This window comes from Salvelinus fontinalis, chromosome 19 (genome assembly GCF_029448725.1).
Source record: "Salvelinus fontinalis isolate EN_2023a chromosome 19, ASM2944872v1, whole genome shotgun sequence".
Taxonomy (NCBI): Eukaryota; Metazoa; Chordata; class Actinopteri; order Salmoniformes; family Salmonidae; genus Salvelinus; species Salvelinus fontinalis.
The window spans coordinates 40,420,909-40,439,406 of record NC_074683.1 but is presented as its reverse complement, the minus strand read 5'-3'; the positions used below and the strand labels follow the sequence as shown (position 1 = coordinate 40,439,406).

The 18,498-nt window shown below is 42.4% G+C and overlaps 1 protein-coding gene and 1 non-coding gene across 2 annotated transcripts; both read right to left on the bottom strand.

Annotated features, from left to right (window-relative positions):
• Positions 1 to 6,363: 6,363 nt before the first annotated feature.
• Positions 6,364 to 13,411, bottom strand: gatd3 (glutamine amidotransferase class 1 domain containing 3). The gene is made up of 6 exons (XM_055871557.1): positions 13,193 to 13,411; positions 10,795 to 10,847; positions 10,167 to 10,400; positions 9,906 to 9,998; positions 8,321 to 8,476; positions 6,364 to 7,154 (listed from the first exon to the last, which is right to left on the bottom strand). Exons 1-6 carry the CDS (start codon positions 13,304 to 13,306, stop codon positions 7,025 to 7,027), a joined length of 780 nt encoding a protein of 259 aa, XP_055727532.1. The 5' UTR covers positions 13,307 to 13,411; the 3' UTR covers positions 6,364 to 7,024.
• Positions 13,412 to 16,103: 2,692 nt separating this feature from the next.
• Positions 16,104 to 16,176, bottom strand: trnaa-ugc (transfer RNA alanine (anticodon UGC)). The gene has a single exon. It is a non-coding gene; the product is annotated as a tRNA-Ala (tRNA).
• Positions 16,177 to 18,498: the final 2,322 nt, after the last annotated feature.

Genomic DNA, 18,498 nt, shown 5'->3' with positions numbered 1-18,498 from the left:
TGAGCAAGTTGAGGTGACTAAACTGCTTGGAGTAACTCTGGATTGTAAACTGTCATGGTCAAAACATATTGATACAACAGTAGCTAAGATGGGCAGAAGTCTGTCCATAATAAACGGCTGCTCTACCTTCTTAAATCCTTTTGTCAATAGGGGGGCGCTATTTTCACTTTGTAAAAAATCGTGTCCCAAATTAAACTGCCTCGTACTCTATTCTTGCTCGTAAAATATGCATATTATTATTACTATTGGATAGAAAACACTCTCAAGTTTCTAAAACCGTTTGAATTATATCTGTGAGTAAAACAGAACTCATTTTGCAGCAAACTTCCTGACAGGAAGTGAAAAATCTGAAATCGAGGCTCTGTTCCAGGGCCTTCCTATTCATTTGCTTGAAATCTATGGATATACATGCACTTCATACGCCTTCCACTTCATACGCCTAGATGTCAACAGGCAGTGGGAGGTGGAATGGGGTGTCTAGCTTGATCAGATGTCGAACAAGAGCTCTTGGAATGACGTGACCCCAATTTCCTTTGTCTAGCAAGGCGCGGGAAGGACATCTGCATTGGCTTCTGAAAAGCGTTCGGTATAGACGTCTAATAACTCCGGCTGATTTTATTTGATACATGTGATAATATCATCGTAAAGTATGTTTTTTCAATATAGTTTTATCAGATTATTGAACGTTTATCGGGAGTTTTGGAGTTTTCCGTTCTCTGCGTTAGGTGAAGATGGACATCTTCGCGCCACCTGGCTAGCTAAGGTTGCTAATTCGACAGGCGAAGAGGACATTCTAAAACCAAACAACGATTTATTCTGGACAAAGGACTCCTTGTACAAGATTCTGATGGAAGCTCAGCAAAAGTAGGAACCATTTATGATGTTATTTCGTATTTCTGTGGAAAATGTTTATTCCTATTTTCCGCCCTCATTGCGGGCGCTGTCTCGCTATAACGTAAGCTGTATGTCGTACTAAAGTTATTTTTAAAAATCTAACACAGCGGTTGCATTAATAACTAGTGTATCTTTCATTTGCTGTACAACATGTATTTTTTAGTAAAGTTTATGATGAGTTATTTGGTCAGATTAGGTGAGTGTCAGAAATATATCCGGAGATTCTGGGAAAAAGTTGCTACGTTTTCACAATGTATAACCACGGATTTCAGCTCTAAATATGCACATTTTCGAACAAAACATAAGTGTATTGTATAACCTGATGTTATAGGACTGTCATCTGATGAAGTTTGTCAAGGTTAGTGAATAATTTTATATCTTTTGCTGTTTTTTTGCGATCGCTACCTTTTTCTGCTGATAAATGCGGTTGTGTGTTTTGGTATTGTGGTAAGCTAATATAATGCTATATTGTGTTTTCGCTGTAAAACACTTAAAAAATCGGAAATATTGGCTGGATTCACAAGATGTTTATCTTTCATTTGCTGTACACCATGTATTTTTCATAAATGTTTTATGATGAGTATTTAGGTATTTCACGTTGGTCTCTGTAATTATTCTTGCTGCTTCGGTGCTATTTGTGATTGTAGCTGCAATGTAAAACTATGATTTATACCTGAAATATGCACATTTTCGAACAAAACATAGATTTATTGTATAACATGTTATAAGACTGTCATCTAATGTCTATTTCACATGTTCGACAGATATATGAAATAGCATCATAAAATGGTTCCTGTTTTTGACGATCTTCCATCAGAATGTTGTACAAGGGGTCCTTTGTCCAGAACAATCGTTGTTTGGATTTAGAATGTCCTCTTCTCCAGTCAATTAGCACGGAAAGCTAGCAAAGTAGCGCGAAGGCACACAAAGCAACACGCCTAACGTCCCGAATAAATTTCAATAATCTAATGAAACTATATTGAAAAAACATACTTTACGATGATATTGTCACATGTATCAAATAAAATCAAAGCCGGAGATATTAGTCGTCTATAACGACAGCTTTTCAGAAGGCAAAACCAGGTCCCTTCACGCGCTCTCCAGAAAACAGGAAACTGGTGACACGTCATACAAAGAGCTTTTATTCGACCCCAGATCAAGTTATACACTCCATTTCTTCTCTCACTGCCTGTCGACATCTAGTGGAAGACGTATGAAGTGCATGTATACTAATAAATATCAAGGACATTTATAGGCAGGGCCTAGAACAGAGCATCGATTTCAGATTTTCCACTTCCTATCAGGAAGTTTGCTGCAAAATGAGTTCTGTTTTACTCACAGATATAATTCAAACGGTTTTAGAAACTAGAGTGTTTTCTATCCAATAGTAATAATAATATGCATATTGTACGAGCAAGAATTGAGTACGAGGCCGTTTAAATTGGGCACGATTTTCCCCCAAAGTGAAAACAGCGCCCTCTGTCCTCAACAGGTTAATTTTGCTGGACCCCAGGAAGGGTAGCTGATGCCTTTAATCCACATCACTTTATTCCACAGGTATGACTTTCACTGGCGACATCTCTTTTTTCTAAATCATTCCTTAAGTTCCAGACCTTAAGCTGAATCTGATAATGAATGGTGTGGCAAGTTAAGGAGACCAAATTACTTGGCGTTACCTTAGATTGTAAACTGTCATGGTCAAAACATATAGAATCAATGATTGTAAAGATGGGGAGAGGTCTAGCCGTAATAAAGAGATGTTCTGCTTTTTTGACACCACACTCCAAAAAGCAAGTTCTGCAGGGGTCTTTTCATAGTCCCTAAATCCAGAACAAATTCAAGAAAGCGTACAGTATTATATAGAGCCATTATTGCATGGAACTTCCTTCCATCTCATATTGCTCAAATAAACAGCAAACCTGGTTTCAATAAACAGATGAAGCAACACCTCACAACGCTTCTCCCCGATCTGACCGAGATAGTTTGTGTGTATGCATTGATATGTAGGCTACGTGTGCCTTTTTAAAATGTATCTGTATTCTGTCCTTGAGCTGTTCTTGTCTAAAGTTTTGTATTATGTCATTCTGTATTATGTTTCATGTTTTGTTTGGACACCAGGAAGAGTAGCTTCTGCTTTTGCAACAGCTAATGGGGATCCTAATAAAATACCAGAAATACCAAATTCCACAGAGATGAGTTTACTGACACGTCTTTACTACTGAGACGTGGTTAAGGAAGAGTGTTTTGAATACAGATGTTAACCTTTCTGGTTATAACCTTGTCGACAAGACAGATCTTCCAACGGTGGGGGAGTGGCAATCACTACCAAGGATCACCTTCAGTGCTCGGTTATCTCCACCAAGTCTGTCGATTTGATTTGCTGGTTTTAAGCATTAAACTTTCAAATAGCTCTTTCTTGACTGTTGCTGGGTGCTATCCTCCTCCATCAGCACCAGCCTGTACCCTAGCTGACCTAAGCTCTCTCCTGGCCCCTTACACTAAGTCTGAATTTGTCCTGCTCGGTGAGCTAAACAAGGACATGCTTAAACCACTTGACCAAGTCCTAAAGCAAAGTGGATTCCTCAAATCTTTCTCAGAGTATTACCAAGGTATGACTCCAAACACCCAGAAAAAGCTACTCTCCTTGATTTTATCCTCACAAATAATCCTGATAGGTATCAGTCTGGTGTTTTCTGTAATGACCTTAGTGATCACTGTTTTACAGCCTGTGTTCATAACGGCTGCTCAGTGAAACGACCTGTCCTGATTTGTCAGAGACGCTTGCTAAAAAATTTGAATGAACAAGCCTTCTTTCATGAACTGGTCTCTGTAAAATGGTTTAGAATCAGCTTGATCCCCTCTGTCCAAGACGCTTGGACCTTCTTTTTTGATTTTTTTAGTGGTTTTGTTAACAAACACGTCACAATAAAGAAAATGAGAATTAAAAACAGGTTCAGCCCCTCGACCGCGATCTTACAGAGTTACTCCACCTCAAGAATTGCATTTGGCGAAAGGCTCGACACACACATACCCAGGCTGACTGGCTCTCGTTCAGGCAAATGAGAAATAAGTGCACTCAGGCTATTCGGAAGACCAAAGTTAGTTACTTTAAGGAGCAGTTCTCTCTCTGTGGGTCTAACCCCAAGAAGTTCTGGAAAACGGTTAAAGACCTGGAGAATAAACCCTCCTCCTCACAGCTGCCCATCTCCCTTAATGTTGATGATGTGGTTGTTACTGACAAGAAGCACATGGCTGAGCTCTGTAATCACCACTTCATTAAGTCAGGATTCCTATTTGACTCAGCCATGCCTCCTTGTGTAAAAGTATAACTTTAAACCGTCCCCTCGACACGGGCGCGAACCAGGGACCCTCTGCACACATCAACAACAGTCACCCACGAAGCGTCGTTAACCATCGCTCCACAAAGGCCACGGCCCTTGCAGAGCAAGGGGAAACCCTACTTCAGGTCTCAGAGCAAGTGACGTAACTGATTGAAACGCTACTAGCGCGTACCCGCTAACTAGCTAGCCATTTCACATCCGCTACACTTGCCCGTCCAATATTTCCTCATCTCCCACCCCTTCTAATGTGACTAGCCCCGATTCTCCTCCCCCTTTTCCCCCTGCCCCGCTACAAAGTTTCTCCCTGCAGGTATTCACCGAGTCCGAGGTGCTAAAGGAGCTCCTTAAACTTGACCCGCAAAAAAACATTTTGGGTCAGATGTATTAGACCCTTTCTTCTTTAAGGTTGCTGCTCCTATCATCACCAAGCCTATCTCTGACCTTTTTAACCTGTCTCCGCTCTCTGGGGAGGTTCCCATTGCTTGGAAGGCAGCCACGGTCCATCCTTTACTTGAAGGGGGAGATCAAGCAGATCCTGTTATAGACCTATTTCTATTTTGCCCTGTTTATCAAAAGTGTTGTAAAAACTCAATAATCAACTGACTGGCTTTCTTAATGTCTATATTATTCTCTCTGGTATGAATCTGGTTTCCGCTCAGGTTATGGATGTGTCACTGCAACCTTAAAGGTCCTCAATGATGTCACCATTGCCATAGATTCTAAGCAATGTTTTGCTGCTATTTTTATTGACTTGGCCAAAGCTTTTGATACAGTACAACATTCCATTATTGTGGCCCGGCTAAGGAGTATTGGTGTCTCTGAGGGGTCTTTGGCCTGGTTTGCTAACTACGTTTCTCTCAAAAGAGTGCAGTGTATAAAGTCAGAAAATCTGCTGTCTCAGCCACTGCCTGTCACCAAGGGAGTAACCCAAGGCTCGATCCTAGGCCCCACGCTCTTCTCAATTTACATCAACAACATAGTTCAGGCAGTAGGAAGCTCTCTCATCCATTCATATGCAGATGACACAGTCGTATACTCAGCTGGCCCCTCCGCAGGAATTTGTGTTAAATGCTCTACAATAAAGCTTTGTTATTGTCCAACAAGCATTCTCTGCCCTTAACATTGTTCTGAACACCTCCAAAACAAAGGTCATGTGGTTTGGTAAGAAAAATACCCCTCTTCCCACAGGTGTTATTACTACCTCTGAGGGTTTAGAGCTTGAGGTAGTCACCTCATACATGTACTTGGGAGTATGGCTAGACAGTACACTATTCTTCTCTCAGCACATATCAAAGCTGCAGGCTATGGTTAAATGTAGACTTGGTTTCCTCTATCGTAATCGCCCCAGCTGCCAAACTAACCCTGATTCAGATGACCATCCAACCCATGCTAGATTACGGAGACATAATTTATAGATCGGCAGGTAAAGGTGCTCTCGAGCGGCTAGATGTTCCATTCGGCCATCAGATTTGCCACCAATGCTCCTTATAGGACACATCACTGCACTCTATACTCCTCTGTAAACTGGTCATCTCTGTATACTCGTCGCAAGACCCACTGGTTGATGCTTATTTACAAAACCCTCTTAGGGGGGAGTGAGGCCTATCAGAGATTTACTGCAGCCCTCATCCTCCACATACAACACCCGTTCTGCCAGTCACATTCTGTTAAAGATCCCCAAAGCACACACATCCCTGGGTCGCTCGTCTTTTCAGTTTGCTGCAGTTAGCGACTGGAATGAGCTGCAACAAACACTCAAACTGGACAGTTTTATCTCAATCTCTTCATTCAAAGCAATCATTGACACTCTTACTGACAGTTGTGGCTGCTTTGTGTAATGTATTGTTGTCACTTGAATTTTGTGCTGTTGACTATGCCAAATGTTTGTACCATGTTTTGTGCTGCTACCATGTTGTGTTGCTGCCATGCTGTGTTGTTGTCTTAGGTCTCTCTTTATGTAGTGTTGTCTCTCTTGTCGTGATGTGTGTTTTGTCCTATATTTATTTTTTCTTTTTAATCCCAGCCCCCGTCCCCGCAGGAGGCATCTTGGTAGGCCATCATTGTAAATAAGAATGTGTTCTTAACTGACTTGCCTAGTTAAATAAAGGTTAAATAAATAAAACGTGAGTACACTGACAACATCTCTTTATTCAACAGACATGAGTTAAATGACAATATGCACGACTCCAGGTAAACAAAGCCATTTCCTAAACACTGTCTTTCCTTAGTGCAAGTCCTCTCCAAGTCTGAATGAAATACTTTTTTTTTTTTTATCTGATTTCAGCAGTTGAGATATTTATAGCTTATTCGCCTAGAAACACAGATGATTTTAAAGTTAATAAATTCTTACACCTGCTCTGAATCTTTGAATGAGAGAGAGAGGAATCTCAACACGTTTGCATTGGAACCGAGTGGCCAATGGCCTGTCAGCGCCCTCTGCTGGACAATACAGGAACTAGTAGCGCTTCTCTAAATTACAACTCTAGAATTTCATTCCATTCCTATAACAGGGAAATGTACCTGTATGCAGTTAGCAGAATAAAGTAGTTTATTATCATAATAAATTAATATTCTCTAGATGTCAAGAGAAAAACATACAAAATAATTATTTCTATTGAATACTGGCACATTTAATAAAATCTAAAGCTTTTGACAAATACTGTGTTGAGAGCTGTAAAACAACATAACGAGCACACTCCTTCGATATAGTTTAGTGGTGAAGTGGATTTGTGTTGGACAACATTGCTATTTGGTATGATGTTATAAACTACTGTGGGGGTTCTGCTCTTTCACTTTCCACTGAGTTTGAGGACGTTGGTTACCATGGCTCCGATGCCGTCGAAGATCAGGTGCAGCTGGGTCTCACACATGAAGGCTGGTGATGTCACCACCTTGTTCTTCTGGTCTACATGGGCCTCGTGATGACACTCAGGGTCAAGGGTCACACACAGAGACAGGGATACAGAGGCTAATCAAAAGCACACATCAAAACAGCAAAGCTTAAATTACATATTCACTTTCAGTTGAGTGCAGTAAATTTGTAGCATACTTTTCACACTGCCTTTGACAAATGTTGTAATATATGTAGTATTTAACATACTTACAATTGGAGCGGCAGGTAGCCTAGTGGTTAGAGCGTTGGGCCAGTAACCGAAAGGTTGCTGGATTGAATCCCCGAGCTGACATGGTAAAAATCTGTCGTTCTGCCCCTGAACAAGGCAGTTAACCCACTGTTCCCCAGTAGGCTGTCATTATAAATAAGAATTTGTTCTTAACTGACTTGCCTAGTTAAATAAATACATTTATAACGTATGGGTGGTTATGGAAGTTTAACCCACAAGCGCCATGATCTGAGTCAGAGGCCAAAACAAAAGTATTAAACCAAAATATAAAACGCAACATGTAAAGTGTTTAATTGCTGATGTCAACAGTATGGGCAGGCATAAGCTATGGACAACAAACACAATTTCATTTTATCAGTGTCAATTTGAATGCACAGATATACGTGACAAGATCCTGAGGCCCATTGTTGTGCCATTCATCCGCCACCATCACCTCATGTTTCAGTATGGCCCTATGTCTCAACGATCAGTACACAATTCCTGGAAGCTGAAAATGTCCCAGTTCTTCCATGGCCTGTATACTCACCAGACATGTCACCTATTGAGCATGTTTGGGATGCTCTGGATCGACGTGTACGACAGCGTGTTCAAGTAGCCGCCTGTATCCAGCAACTTCGCACAGCCATTGAAGAGGAGCGGGACAACATTCCACAGGCCACAATCAACATCCTGATCAGCTCTATGTGAAGATGTGTCATGCTGCATGAGGCAAATGGTGGTCACACCAGATACTGACTGGTTTTCTGATCTATGCCTCTACCTATTTTATGCCTCTACCTTTTTGTAAGGTATCTGTGACCAACAGATGCATATCTGTATTCCCAGTCATGTGAAATCCATAGATTCGGGCCTAATTAATGTATTTTAGATGTACATTATTTTAACTGTAAGTAGAGTATTTGTTGCATGTCGCGTCTCTATTTGTGTTTTCGGTATTTATAATCCATCATGTGAAAGGATATGGTGACCTCCTTGACGATGTGCTTGGCTCCCAGAGCCTTAATAGCCCCAGCAGTGCCAGCATAGGGCCACTTGCCACCCTTCTCTTCTTCATGCCCCACCGTCACCTCTACCCCAGGAAGCAGCTTGGCAGCCAACACAGGAGAGATACAGCACAACCTAGGTTAAATATAGCCAGGTTAGGACTAATGTACTAATTCCATGTGACCAGCTTAGTTTAGAGGTTGGCCCCCTCTGATGTCACATAGGTGGATACATTGATATGTTTTAATTTATAAATACTTTTTACAAAAACTCCCACTTTACCTAACATCATTACTAACCTTTAAGCATATGAGCTACTATACGCAGTTTGAAAACAAACAAAAAATAGCTTTTTGGTCATTTGGTGGTTAAGGCTAGCAGTGTGGTTAAGGCTAGCAGCGTGGTTAAGGCTAGCAGCGTGGTTAAGGCTAGCAGCGTGGTTAAGGCTAGCAGCGTGGTTAAGGCTAGCAGCGTGGTTAAGGCTAGCAGCGTGGTTAAGGCTAGCAGCGTGGTTAAGGCTAGCAGCGTGGTTAAGGCTAGCAGCGTGGTTAAGGCTAGCAGCGTGGTTAAGGCTAGCAGCGTGGTTAAGGCTAGCAGCGTGGTTAAGGCTAGCAGTGTGGTTAAGGCTAGCAGTGTGGTTAAGGTCAGGTTTAAAATCAGATTGTATGACTTTGTGGCTGTGCTAGCTACAGCACAAACTGATAGTAGAATCCTCTCATCTTAACCTAGAACACAAACTGATAGTAGAATCCTCTCATCTTAACCTAGAACACAAACTGATAGTAGAATCCTCTCATCTTAACCTAGAACACAAACTGATAGTAGAATCCTCTCATCTTAACCTAGAACACAAACTGATAGTAGAATCCTCTCATCTTAACCTAGAACACAAACTGATAGTAGAATCCTATTGTCTTAACCTAGAACACAAACTGATAGTAGAATCCTCTCATCTTAACCTAGAACACAAACTGATAGTAGAATCCTATTGTCTTAACCTAGAACACAAACTGATAGTAGAATCCTCTCATCTTAACCTAGAACACAAACTGATAGTAGAATCCTCTCATCTTAACCTAGAACACAAACTGATAGTAGAATCCTCTCATCTTAACCTAGAGCACAAACTGATAGTAGAATCCTATTGTCTTAACCTAGAACACAAACTGATAGTAGAATCCTCTCATCTTAACCTAGAACACAAACTGATAGTAGATGTTAGTATTCTAAAAGACCTTTCCTTCATCTATCCTGATGGCATGAAAGATGTGGGCATGTGAAAGCAAATCCCTGTTACAGGCATCCATCTGATTGCTTTCCAATACTGTTTAACTTCAAATGAGTGTGAATGGAAGAAAAGGATACAAGAATATGAAGCCACTTTAAAACTACTGAGATACACCCAAAATGTATTCGTTACAAGGGGCACTCAATCCCTAGTCGCTCTTGGACAGGCTACGTAAATATAATCAAGCATCTGATCAGATTACACAATATTTTTGTTCTGGTTAACCCGAGATCAATCCCCAACAAGCACAGTATTACACACGACGACAGCACTGACCCGATAGGTTTGCCTGCCTTATGGAAGTCCTTCAGGACACGCTCCACATCTGCGTTGATCTTGCAGTCTGGACCGTCCACGGCAAACGTCGACCTGCCACACAAGACAAGCAAAACAAATCCATCTGAGAGGGACAGAGAGAGAAACATTGAGATGCCCATGCAGAAGCTCAAAGTGTTTGTACAGCAGGTATACTTAACATGAATGATATGAATTAACGTTTTTTTTAACAATGTGGTATGACAACGCTGTTCCACCTACAGGTTTTTTGCCGCCCCAAAGCCCCCTGGGAAGATGATGGCGTCATGGTCGCCGACGCTGAGTTTGGCGAGATCTGTGATGTTGCCCCTAGCGATGCGTGCGGACTCTGATAAGACGTTCCTGGACTCGTTCTCAACTGGCGCTCCCTTGCCGTGGTCGATGACATGCATCTGGGACACGTCAGGGGCGTACATCTGGACCTCGGCCCCGCCCCTGCTCAGGTGCACCAGGATCCTGTCTCACACACACACACACACACACACACACATCAGTGAGAATGATGTAGCACCTCTTGTTCACCGTGTGAATCAGGTTAGATGCCACCTTCTGCTGGTCCACTTCTCACAGGCGACTGGTACACGCATAGGGCGGCGCACAATTGGCCCAGCGTCGTCCGGGTTTGGCCGCCATTGTAAATAGGAATTTCTTTCTTAACTTTCTTGCCTAGTTAAATAAAAGGTTAAATAAAAAAAATGTATTATAATAATTTTAAATGTATGTTTGGTTTAGCCATCTTGTCAGGCAAGTAAATACCATGTTGTATAGTGTAAGACAGGCTTGGAATAGAATGGATATAGCATGTTGTATTCTGTAAGACTTGGAATAGAATGGAAATAGGTCTACTCACGCTGATGCTTCATGGATTTCTGTTCCGTCATAAACACCACAGCCAGACAGCACCTGTTAACATGACGTACATTAATATGACAAGTTCACTTCACAACAAATTATTCATTATCTTATGGCAAATGATTGCAAAAATAGATCAACTCCCAAGAACAAAACTATACTGAACAAAAAATATAAAACGTAACATGTAAAGTGTTGGTCCCGTGTTTCATGAGCTGAAATAAAAAGATCCCAGACATTTCCCATGAAACAGCATAATCCTTACACAGGTGCACCTTGTGCTGGGGACAATAAAAGGCCAATCTAAAATGTGCAGTTTGTCACAACACAATACCACAGATCAAAAAGAAAGGAGGACCATGCTCTTCATATAATTAATTAAAATGACTTTATTAGTATGGCATGTTCAATAGAAACAAAGTTTTTATTAATTCGACGTGTTTCGGCTGCATGGCCTTCGTCACGGAGTACAAAAAATAATAGAATGTCCTCTTTTGAACAGCTTTTCCAATTAGCCCTAATTTGAAGAGGTTAGAAATTGATTGGACACACCTAGTAAGCAATACTATACACATTAAAAAGTGAAATACTGTTGCTATGTTATCATAAAAATACAACTCCAAGCTAGAAGTATCAGAACACTAAAAGGTAGTTCTAACCTTAAATATGACTGGGAGAAGTGTCTAGAATAAGAAAGCAATATATTCCATAGTACACTAGAACACAGCAAAACATGAACAACAAAAGTCTAAACATAGCTGAGGGCAATTAAGCAAAAAGTCCACTAGATGACAGCAAATGGACCTATCACAACCCTACAGGAGAAATTGAAGTGAATGAGGGAGAAGTATCGGAGGTGGTAGGTGTGGTGAATTTCTCATAGCCCGAGGCTTGTAACCAAGGGTCAGGATGAAGAAAAGTCTGTGACAGTAGGAGTGAAGTTTTTGGAAAAAGTGGACCCTTGCCTTTTGGCTGATCCATTTGTGGTTTCAGGGTGGGTGAAAACAGAGTTGGGTGCTGTGGAATCGGTGAAGGTAACCAGAAGTGGTCTTGTGATAATTGTTTGTGTTTCTGCTGGTCAGAGGGAGCAGGTGTTAAACGAATGGGGGGGGGGGGGGAGATGTGAATGGTTTTGCTCTCAAGAAAAGGGTGCCATTGAAAGGAGTGATTACCGGGGTAGCGGTAAATGTGAAAGCTGACCAACTGAAGGGAAAGATTCCCGGTGTTTATGATGCTCGTCGTTTGGTGCGACGCAGACAGGGTGGCGTGAGTGGTGAAACAGAAGAGTCATTGTCTGTTGTTTTGATGTTGAGTCTTTCCCCGAACATAGTGATGTTAGGATATATAAGTTATCCTGTACAAGCTTTTGTGCCGATTACATTACGTTGTTACAGGTGTCAAGCTTATGGGCAGGTGGCAGCAGTGTGTAGGAGGGAGGTTTCTAGGTGTGCAGAAGTGTGCATAAGGGCATAGGACAAAGGATCGTGTAGCATTGGGGAAAGTAGTGGAATATGCTAATTGTAGCGGTTCCCATGGGTCTGGGGATCAGAAACGTCCCGTGTGAGAGAGGCAGGTTGAGGTTTTCAGGGTTAGAGTGGTGCAGAAGTTGTCATATACTGAGGCAGTGAAGAAAGTACAGGAAGATGGGTCAAGGGGGAGGGATCCTGAGAGGAGTGGTGTGAGTAGGAGATCTGTACCCGTACAGAGGGATAAACCAACAAGTGATATATGTTTCCGTAAGATTATATCTTTGGCATTTATAGTAACGGTTATCAACTGTACTGCAGGGCCAGAACAGTTACAGGTTATGAACATAGAGGTTGTGGTGGCAGCTGCAGAGAGATATTTGGGTGTGTGAGACTTGACGTCAGAAAAGTTACAGGTTGTGTTAAGTGGTGGTGTCCCATCGTTTCAGGCTGTTGGCATGAAGTAGGACTAAATATATTTAAATAGTGGAGTATGGTATTTATTTTTAATTTTGTTTAATTATGCAAAGTATAAGGGAGTTATACCCCAGTCTAGTAGGTGGACGTTAATGCAACTTTTATTGGATGACAACTGCCGTTAAACCACATCGAAGAAGAAGAATCGGCAGTGTGAATTGAAATGACATTGTATTTAATTTCTGACTTTGCAAGTTAATTCCTAGCAACCTTGGTGTGTAAATACTAGCGTTGCTAAAAAGCTGCAAGCGACTGGTTGACTCAATGTTGCTAACAAATCGTGCGATCATTTATCAAAACTCAACAACACCTCCATATAAGAGAGTGGAGTTGAACGATTATTTGCTAGGGATTTCCGATACTACATTCAACTGATCAGAACTGACTTGGCACACATTAATCATGTAGCTAGCCCACTACTCGACACACTACATCTAATCCAGGTTTACTTACAACTGCAACTTTCGCCCCGCTCCAACTGGCACTCGTGTGAAGCCCCGAGTTTACCAACTGTGATTTCCCTAGGAATGGAACCGATTTAAATGCTAGGGATCTTAAAGCAAACATAGTTGACTACAGAGTTGTACACAAACCAGACAGAGACCTCCTGACAAACGCGCACAAGATGCCGGACAGTGGCATCAGCGTCTCGACAGCGAAAATGAAATAGTACTTCCGGGTAACGGAATTTCGGAAATGTTCAAAATAACAGTCCCTCACGTAATATTAGAAAAGTGTCATTAACCTGTATTTATTAATGATGTATGCAAAATTATTGTCTAAACATTAACAATGACTCATTTGTTCATATTTAACTGAAATGTGCATTAATTGTGGATTTTAAAACACGTTCCAAGGTCAAATAAATGCCCCCAAATCACTATATATGCATTATATATTGGCTTATAGAGAAACAATGATTCTGTAAAAGTGGGGTGGTGAGTACTCAGTATGGTCTGTAGAATATATGTATATATTTTTATTTAATGGAGCTTTGTTGCTGGCGTTTTACTGTGGTCAAACAGCTTAAAATTGGTGTGCCTGTGTAACCCATGTGAAATGGCTAGCTAGTTAGCGGTGGTGCGCGCTAATAGCGTTTCAATCTGTGAAGTCACTCGCTCTCAGACCTTGAAGTAGTTGTTCCCCTTGCCCTGCAAGGGCCACGGCTTTTGTGGCGCGATGGGTAACGATGCTTCGAGGGTGGCTGTTGTCGACGTGTGCTGAGGGTCCCTGGTTCGAGCCCAGGTAGGGGCGAGGAGAGAGACGGAAGCTACACTGTTACACCTGGTAGGAGTGAAATATTCAGTAGGGTCTCAGTTTTCTCTCTACAGTTCAATAAGTATCCCATGGACAGTGTATTGCATTGGGGGCCATGGGTGGGGGTGGAGAACCAAGTGTTGCTGGATATGTACGACACAGTCCCCCTCAAAAACAAATCATATTTGGTTAGTAGAGACCCTACTTGAGTATTTCCCACCCACTTTAGCTGAGACAGGTAGTAAGGTTCTCTCTACGGTGCTACATTTGTACTGCATAGTGTCCAGGTGCCCATACAACCTATTTGACCACAGTAAAAGTCCAGCAACACTTACTATGACCTAGCTTCTTATTCACTCATCTGTTTTGTAGTCTAAGGACCGTAGTGAGTAGACTGGACCCTGGTTTTATGCACACACAATCAATTGTATTTCCTGTACCGTGCAGCACATTAAAAATACAGTGACATTTCTTAAACATCACATTTCAAAATTGCATCCTTGAACAATAGTAACAGTAAATAAACAAGAATTATACAATAAAAAATATATATATATTTCTTTTAATTGTATATTTTTTACTAGTAGGCTATTATTATGTTCTTGACATACATTTCCTTAAGCTCCAACCGTTTGTCAAAATGCCAAGAGTGTCCAAAGCTGTCATCAAGGCAAAGGGTGGCTACTTTGAAGAATCTCAAATCTAACATATATTTTGATTTGTTTAACACTTTTTTGGTTATTACATGATTCCATATGTGTTGCTTCATAGTTTTGATATCTTCACTATTAGTCTACAACACAGGTGTCAAACTCATTCCACGGGGGGCCGAGTGTCTGCGGGTTTTCGCTCCTCCCTTATACTTGATTGATGAATTAACATCACTAATTAGTTAGGAACTCCCCACACCTGGTTGTCTAGGGCTTTATTGAAAGGAAAGACCAAAAACCTGCAGACACAAGGCCCTCCGTGGAATGAGTTTGACACCCCTGGTCTACAATGTAGAAAATAGTACAAATAAAGAAAAACCCTGGAATGAGTAGGTGTGTGTAAACTTTTGACTGGTACTGTATATATTTACATAATTTGTAACATTATTCACTATGCAAATCTGCAAAAAATATTGATTTCGTGTCATACGCATAGCGTTTTACCCATAGAGATAGAGGACTCTGTGCCATTATAGCCTCTCAGACAGCATGGGTAGCACCATTGAGGTAATCTCCATTTTGAAGTAGTCAATTTTCTTCATACCGATTGGCTGATTTCTCCTGATGACCCGGTTGGACATGATCAGCCAATTAAGTTGGAAGTCCCACCCAGTTGGCTTCATTAAAGTGGCAGAAGCCCTCAATGGCGCTGCCCATTGGTCGCTAGAGGCCTCTAACATTCTCCAAGGTTTTATTGGAAAACTTTTATTTTGAAGGCAGAATCCCAAAACCGGAAGTCTTAATGTGGATAGCATCCAGCTAGTGCTGCTGTCATGACGCTAGTGACAGTGGCCAGCAAATGTGACACCTGGCATGGCATGTTTCAGTAAGGTCATGCAGTGAAATACTTATTTGACAGAATTATTTTAGCTATCTTCATGAAAATACAACAATAGGTTTTGTGTCTGTGTCAACGTGGCCTTTTATTATTTTTTATATTTTATTTCACCTTTATTTAACCAGGTAGGCTAGTTGAGAACAAGTTCTCATTTGCAACTGCGACCTGGCCAAGATAAAGCATAGCAGTGTGAACAGACAACAACACAGAGTTACACATGGAGTAAACAATAAACAAGTCAATAACATGGTAGAAAAAAAGAGAATCTATATACAATGTGTGCAAACGGCATGAGGAGGTAGGCAATAAATCGAATAATTACAATTTAGCAGATTAACACTGGAGCGATAAATCATCAGATGATCATGTGCAAGTAGAGATGCTGGTGTGCAAAAGAGCAGAAAAGTAAATAAATAAAAGCAGCATGGGGGGTGAGGTAGGTAAATTGGGTGGCCTATATACATTTCCGTCATGTAGCAGACGCTCTTATCCAGAGCGACTTACAAATTGGAAAGTTAATACATATTCATCCTGGTCCCCCCGTGGGAATTGAACCCTGTTCCCCCCGTGGGAATTGAACCCACAACCCTGGCGTTGCAAGCGCCATGCTCTACCAACTGAGCCACACGGGACCGATGGACTATGTACATCTGCAGTGATCGGTTAGCTGCTCGGATAGCAGATGTTTAAAGTTGTTGAGGGAGATAAAAGTCTCCAACTTCAGAGATTTTTGCAATTCGTTCCAGTCGCAGGCAGCAGAGAACTGGAAGGAAAGGCGTCCAAATTAGGTTTTGGCTTTAGGGATGATCAGTGAGATACACCTGCTGGAGCGCGTGCTACGGGTGGGTGTAGCCATCGTGACCAGTGAACTGAGATAAGGCGGCACTTTACCTAGCATAGCCTTGTAGATGACCTGGAGCCAGTGGGTCTGACGACGAACATGTAGCGAGGGCCAGCCGACTAGGGCATACAGGTCGCAGTGGTGGGTCGTATAAGGTGCTTTAGTAACAAAACGCATGGCACTGTGATAAACTGCATCCAGTTTGCTGAGTAGAGTATTGGAAGCTATTTTGTAGATGACATCGCCGAAGTCGAGGATCGGTAGGATAGTCAGTTTTACTAGGGTAAGTTTGGCGGCGTGAGTGAAGGAGGCTTTGTTGCGAAATAGAAAGCCGACTCTAGATTTGATTTTGGATTGGAGATGTTTGATATGAGTCTGGAAGGAGAGTTTGCAGTCTAGCCAGACACCTAGGTACTTATAGATGTCCACATATTCTAGGTCGGAACCGTCCAGGGTGGTGATGCTAGTCGGGCGTGCGGGTGCAGGCAGCGAACGGTTGAAAAGCATGCATTTGGTTTTACTAGCGTTTAAGAGCAGTTGGAGGCCACGGAAGGAGTGTTGTATGGCATTGAAGCTCGTTTGGAGGTTAGATAGCACAGTGTCCAAGGAAGGGCTAGAAGTATACAGAATGGTGTCGTCTGCGTAGAGGTGGATCAGGGAATCGCCTGCAGCAAGAGCAACATCATTGATATATACAGAGAAAAGAGTTGGCCCGAGAATTGAACCCTGTGGTACCCCCATAGAGACTGCCAGAGGACCGGACAACATGCCCTCCGATTTGACACACTGAACTCTGTCTGCAAAGTAGTTGGTGAACCAGGCAAGGCAGTCATTAGAAAAACCGAGGCTACTGAGTCTGCCGATAAGAATATGGTAATTGACAGAGTCGAAAGCCTTGGCCAGGTCGATGAAGACGGCTGCACAGTAATGTCTTTTATCGATGGCGGTTATGATATCGTTTAGTACCTTGAGCGTGGCTGAGGTGCACCCGTGACCGGCTCGGAAACCGGATTGCACAGCGGAGAAGGTACGGTGGGATTCGAGATGGTCAGTGAGTGGTTTTCGAAGACCTTAGATAGGCAGGGCAGGATGGATATAGGTCTGTAACAGTTTGGGTCCAGGGTGTCTCCCCCTTTGAAGAGGGGATGACCGCGGCAGCTTTCCAATCCTTGGGGATCTCAGACGATACGAAGGAGAGGTTGAACAGGCTGGTAATAGGGGGTGCGACAATGGCGGCGGACAGTTTCAGAAATAGGGGGTCCAGATTGTCAAGCCCAGCTGATTTGTATGGGTCCAGGTTTTTCAGCTCTTTCAGAACATCTGCTATCTGGATATGGGTAAAGGAGAAGCTGGGGAGGCTTGGGCGAGTAGCAGTGGGGGGGGGGGGGGGGGGGGGGGGGGGCTGTTGGCCAAGGTTGGAGTCGCCAGGAGGAAGGCATGGCCAGCCATTGAGAAATGCTTGTTGAAGTTTCCGATTATCACGGATTTATCGGTGGTGACCGTGTTACCAAGCCTCAGTGCAGTGGGCAGCTGGGAGGAGGTGCTCTTGTTCTCCATGGACTTTACAGTATCCCAGAACTTTTTGGAGATAGAGCTACAGGATGCAAATTTCTGCTTGAAAAAGCTGGCCTTTGCTTTCCTGACTGACTGGGTGTATTGGTTCCTGACTTCCCTGAACAGTTGCATATCGCGGGGGATCTTCGATGCTATTGCAGTTCGCCACAGGATGTTTTTGTGCTGGTCGAGGGCAGTCAGGTCTGGAGTGAACCAAGGGCTATATCTGTTCTTGGTTCTGCATTTTTTGAACGGAGCATGCTTGTCTAATATGGTGAGGAAGTTACTTTTAAAGAATGACCAGGCATCCTCAACTGACGGGATGAGGTCAATACCCTCCAGGGTACCCGGGCCAGGTCGATTAGAAAGGCCTGCTCACAAAAGTGTTTTAGGGAGCGTTTGACAGTGATGAGGGGTGGTCGTTTGACCGCGGACCCGTAGCGGATACAGGCCTGAAGGTAAAAAAATATATTTTGTCTCACATAAATGTACAATACATGTGACCTGGAAGATATTTAAAATAGTTTACTGGCGATAAATACTGTAATGTTTTAAAAAG

Coding starts and splice junctions, on each gene's coding strand:
- gatd3 (XM_055871557.1), bottom strand. CDS start 13,306: ATGTTTGCTTTAAGATCCCTAGCATTTAAATCGGTTCCATTCCTAGGG. Junction 9,999..10,166: donor TTTGGGGCGGCAAAAAACCT/GTAGGTGGAACA, acceptor CTTGTGTGGCAG/GTCGACGTTTGCCGTGGACG. Junction 7,155..8,320: donor CACATCGTCAAGGAGGTCAC/CATATCCTTTCA, acceptor TGAGTGTCATCA/CGAGGCCCATGTAGACCAGA.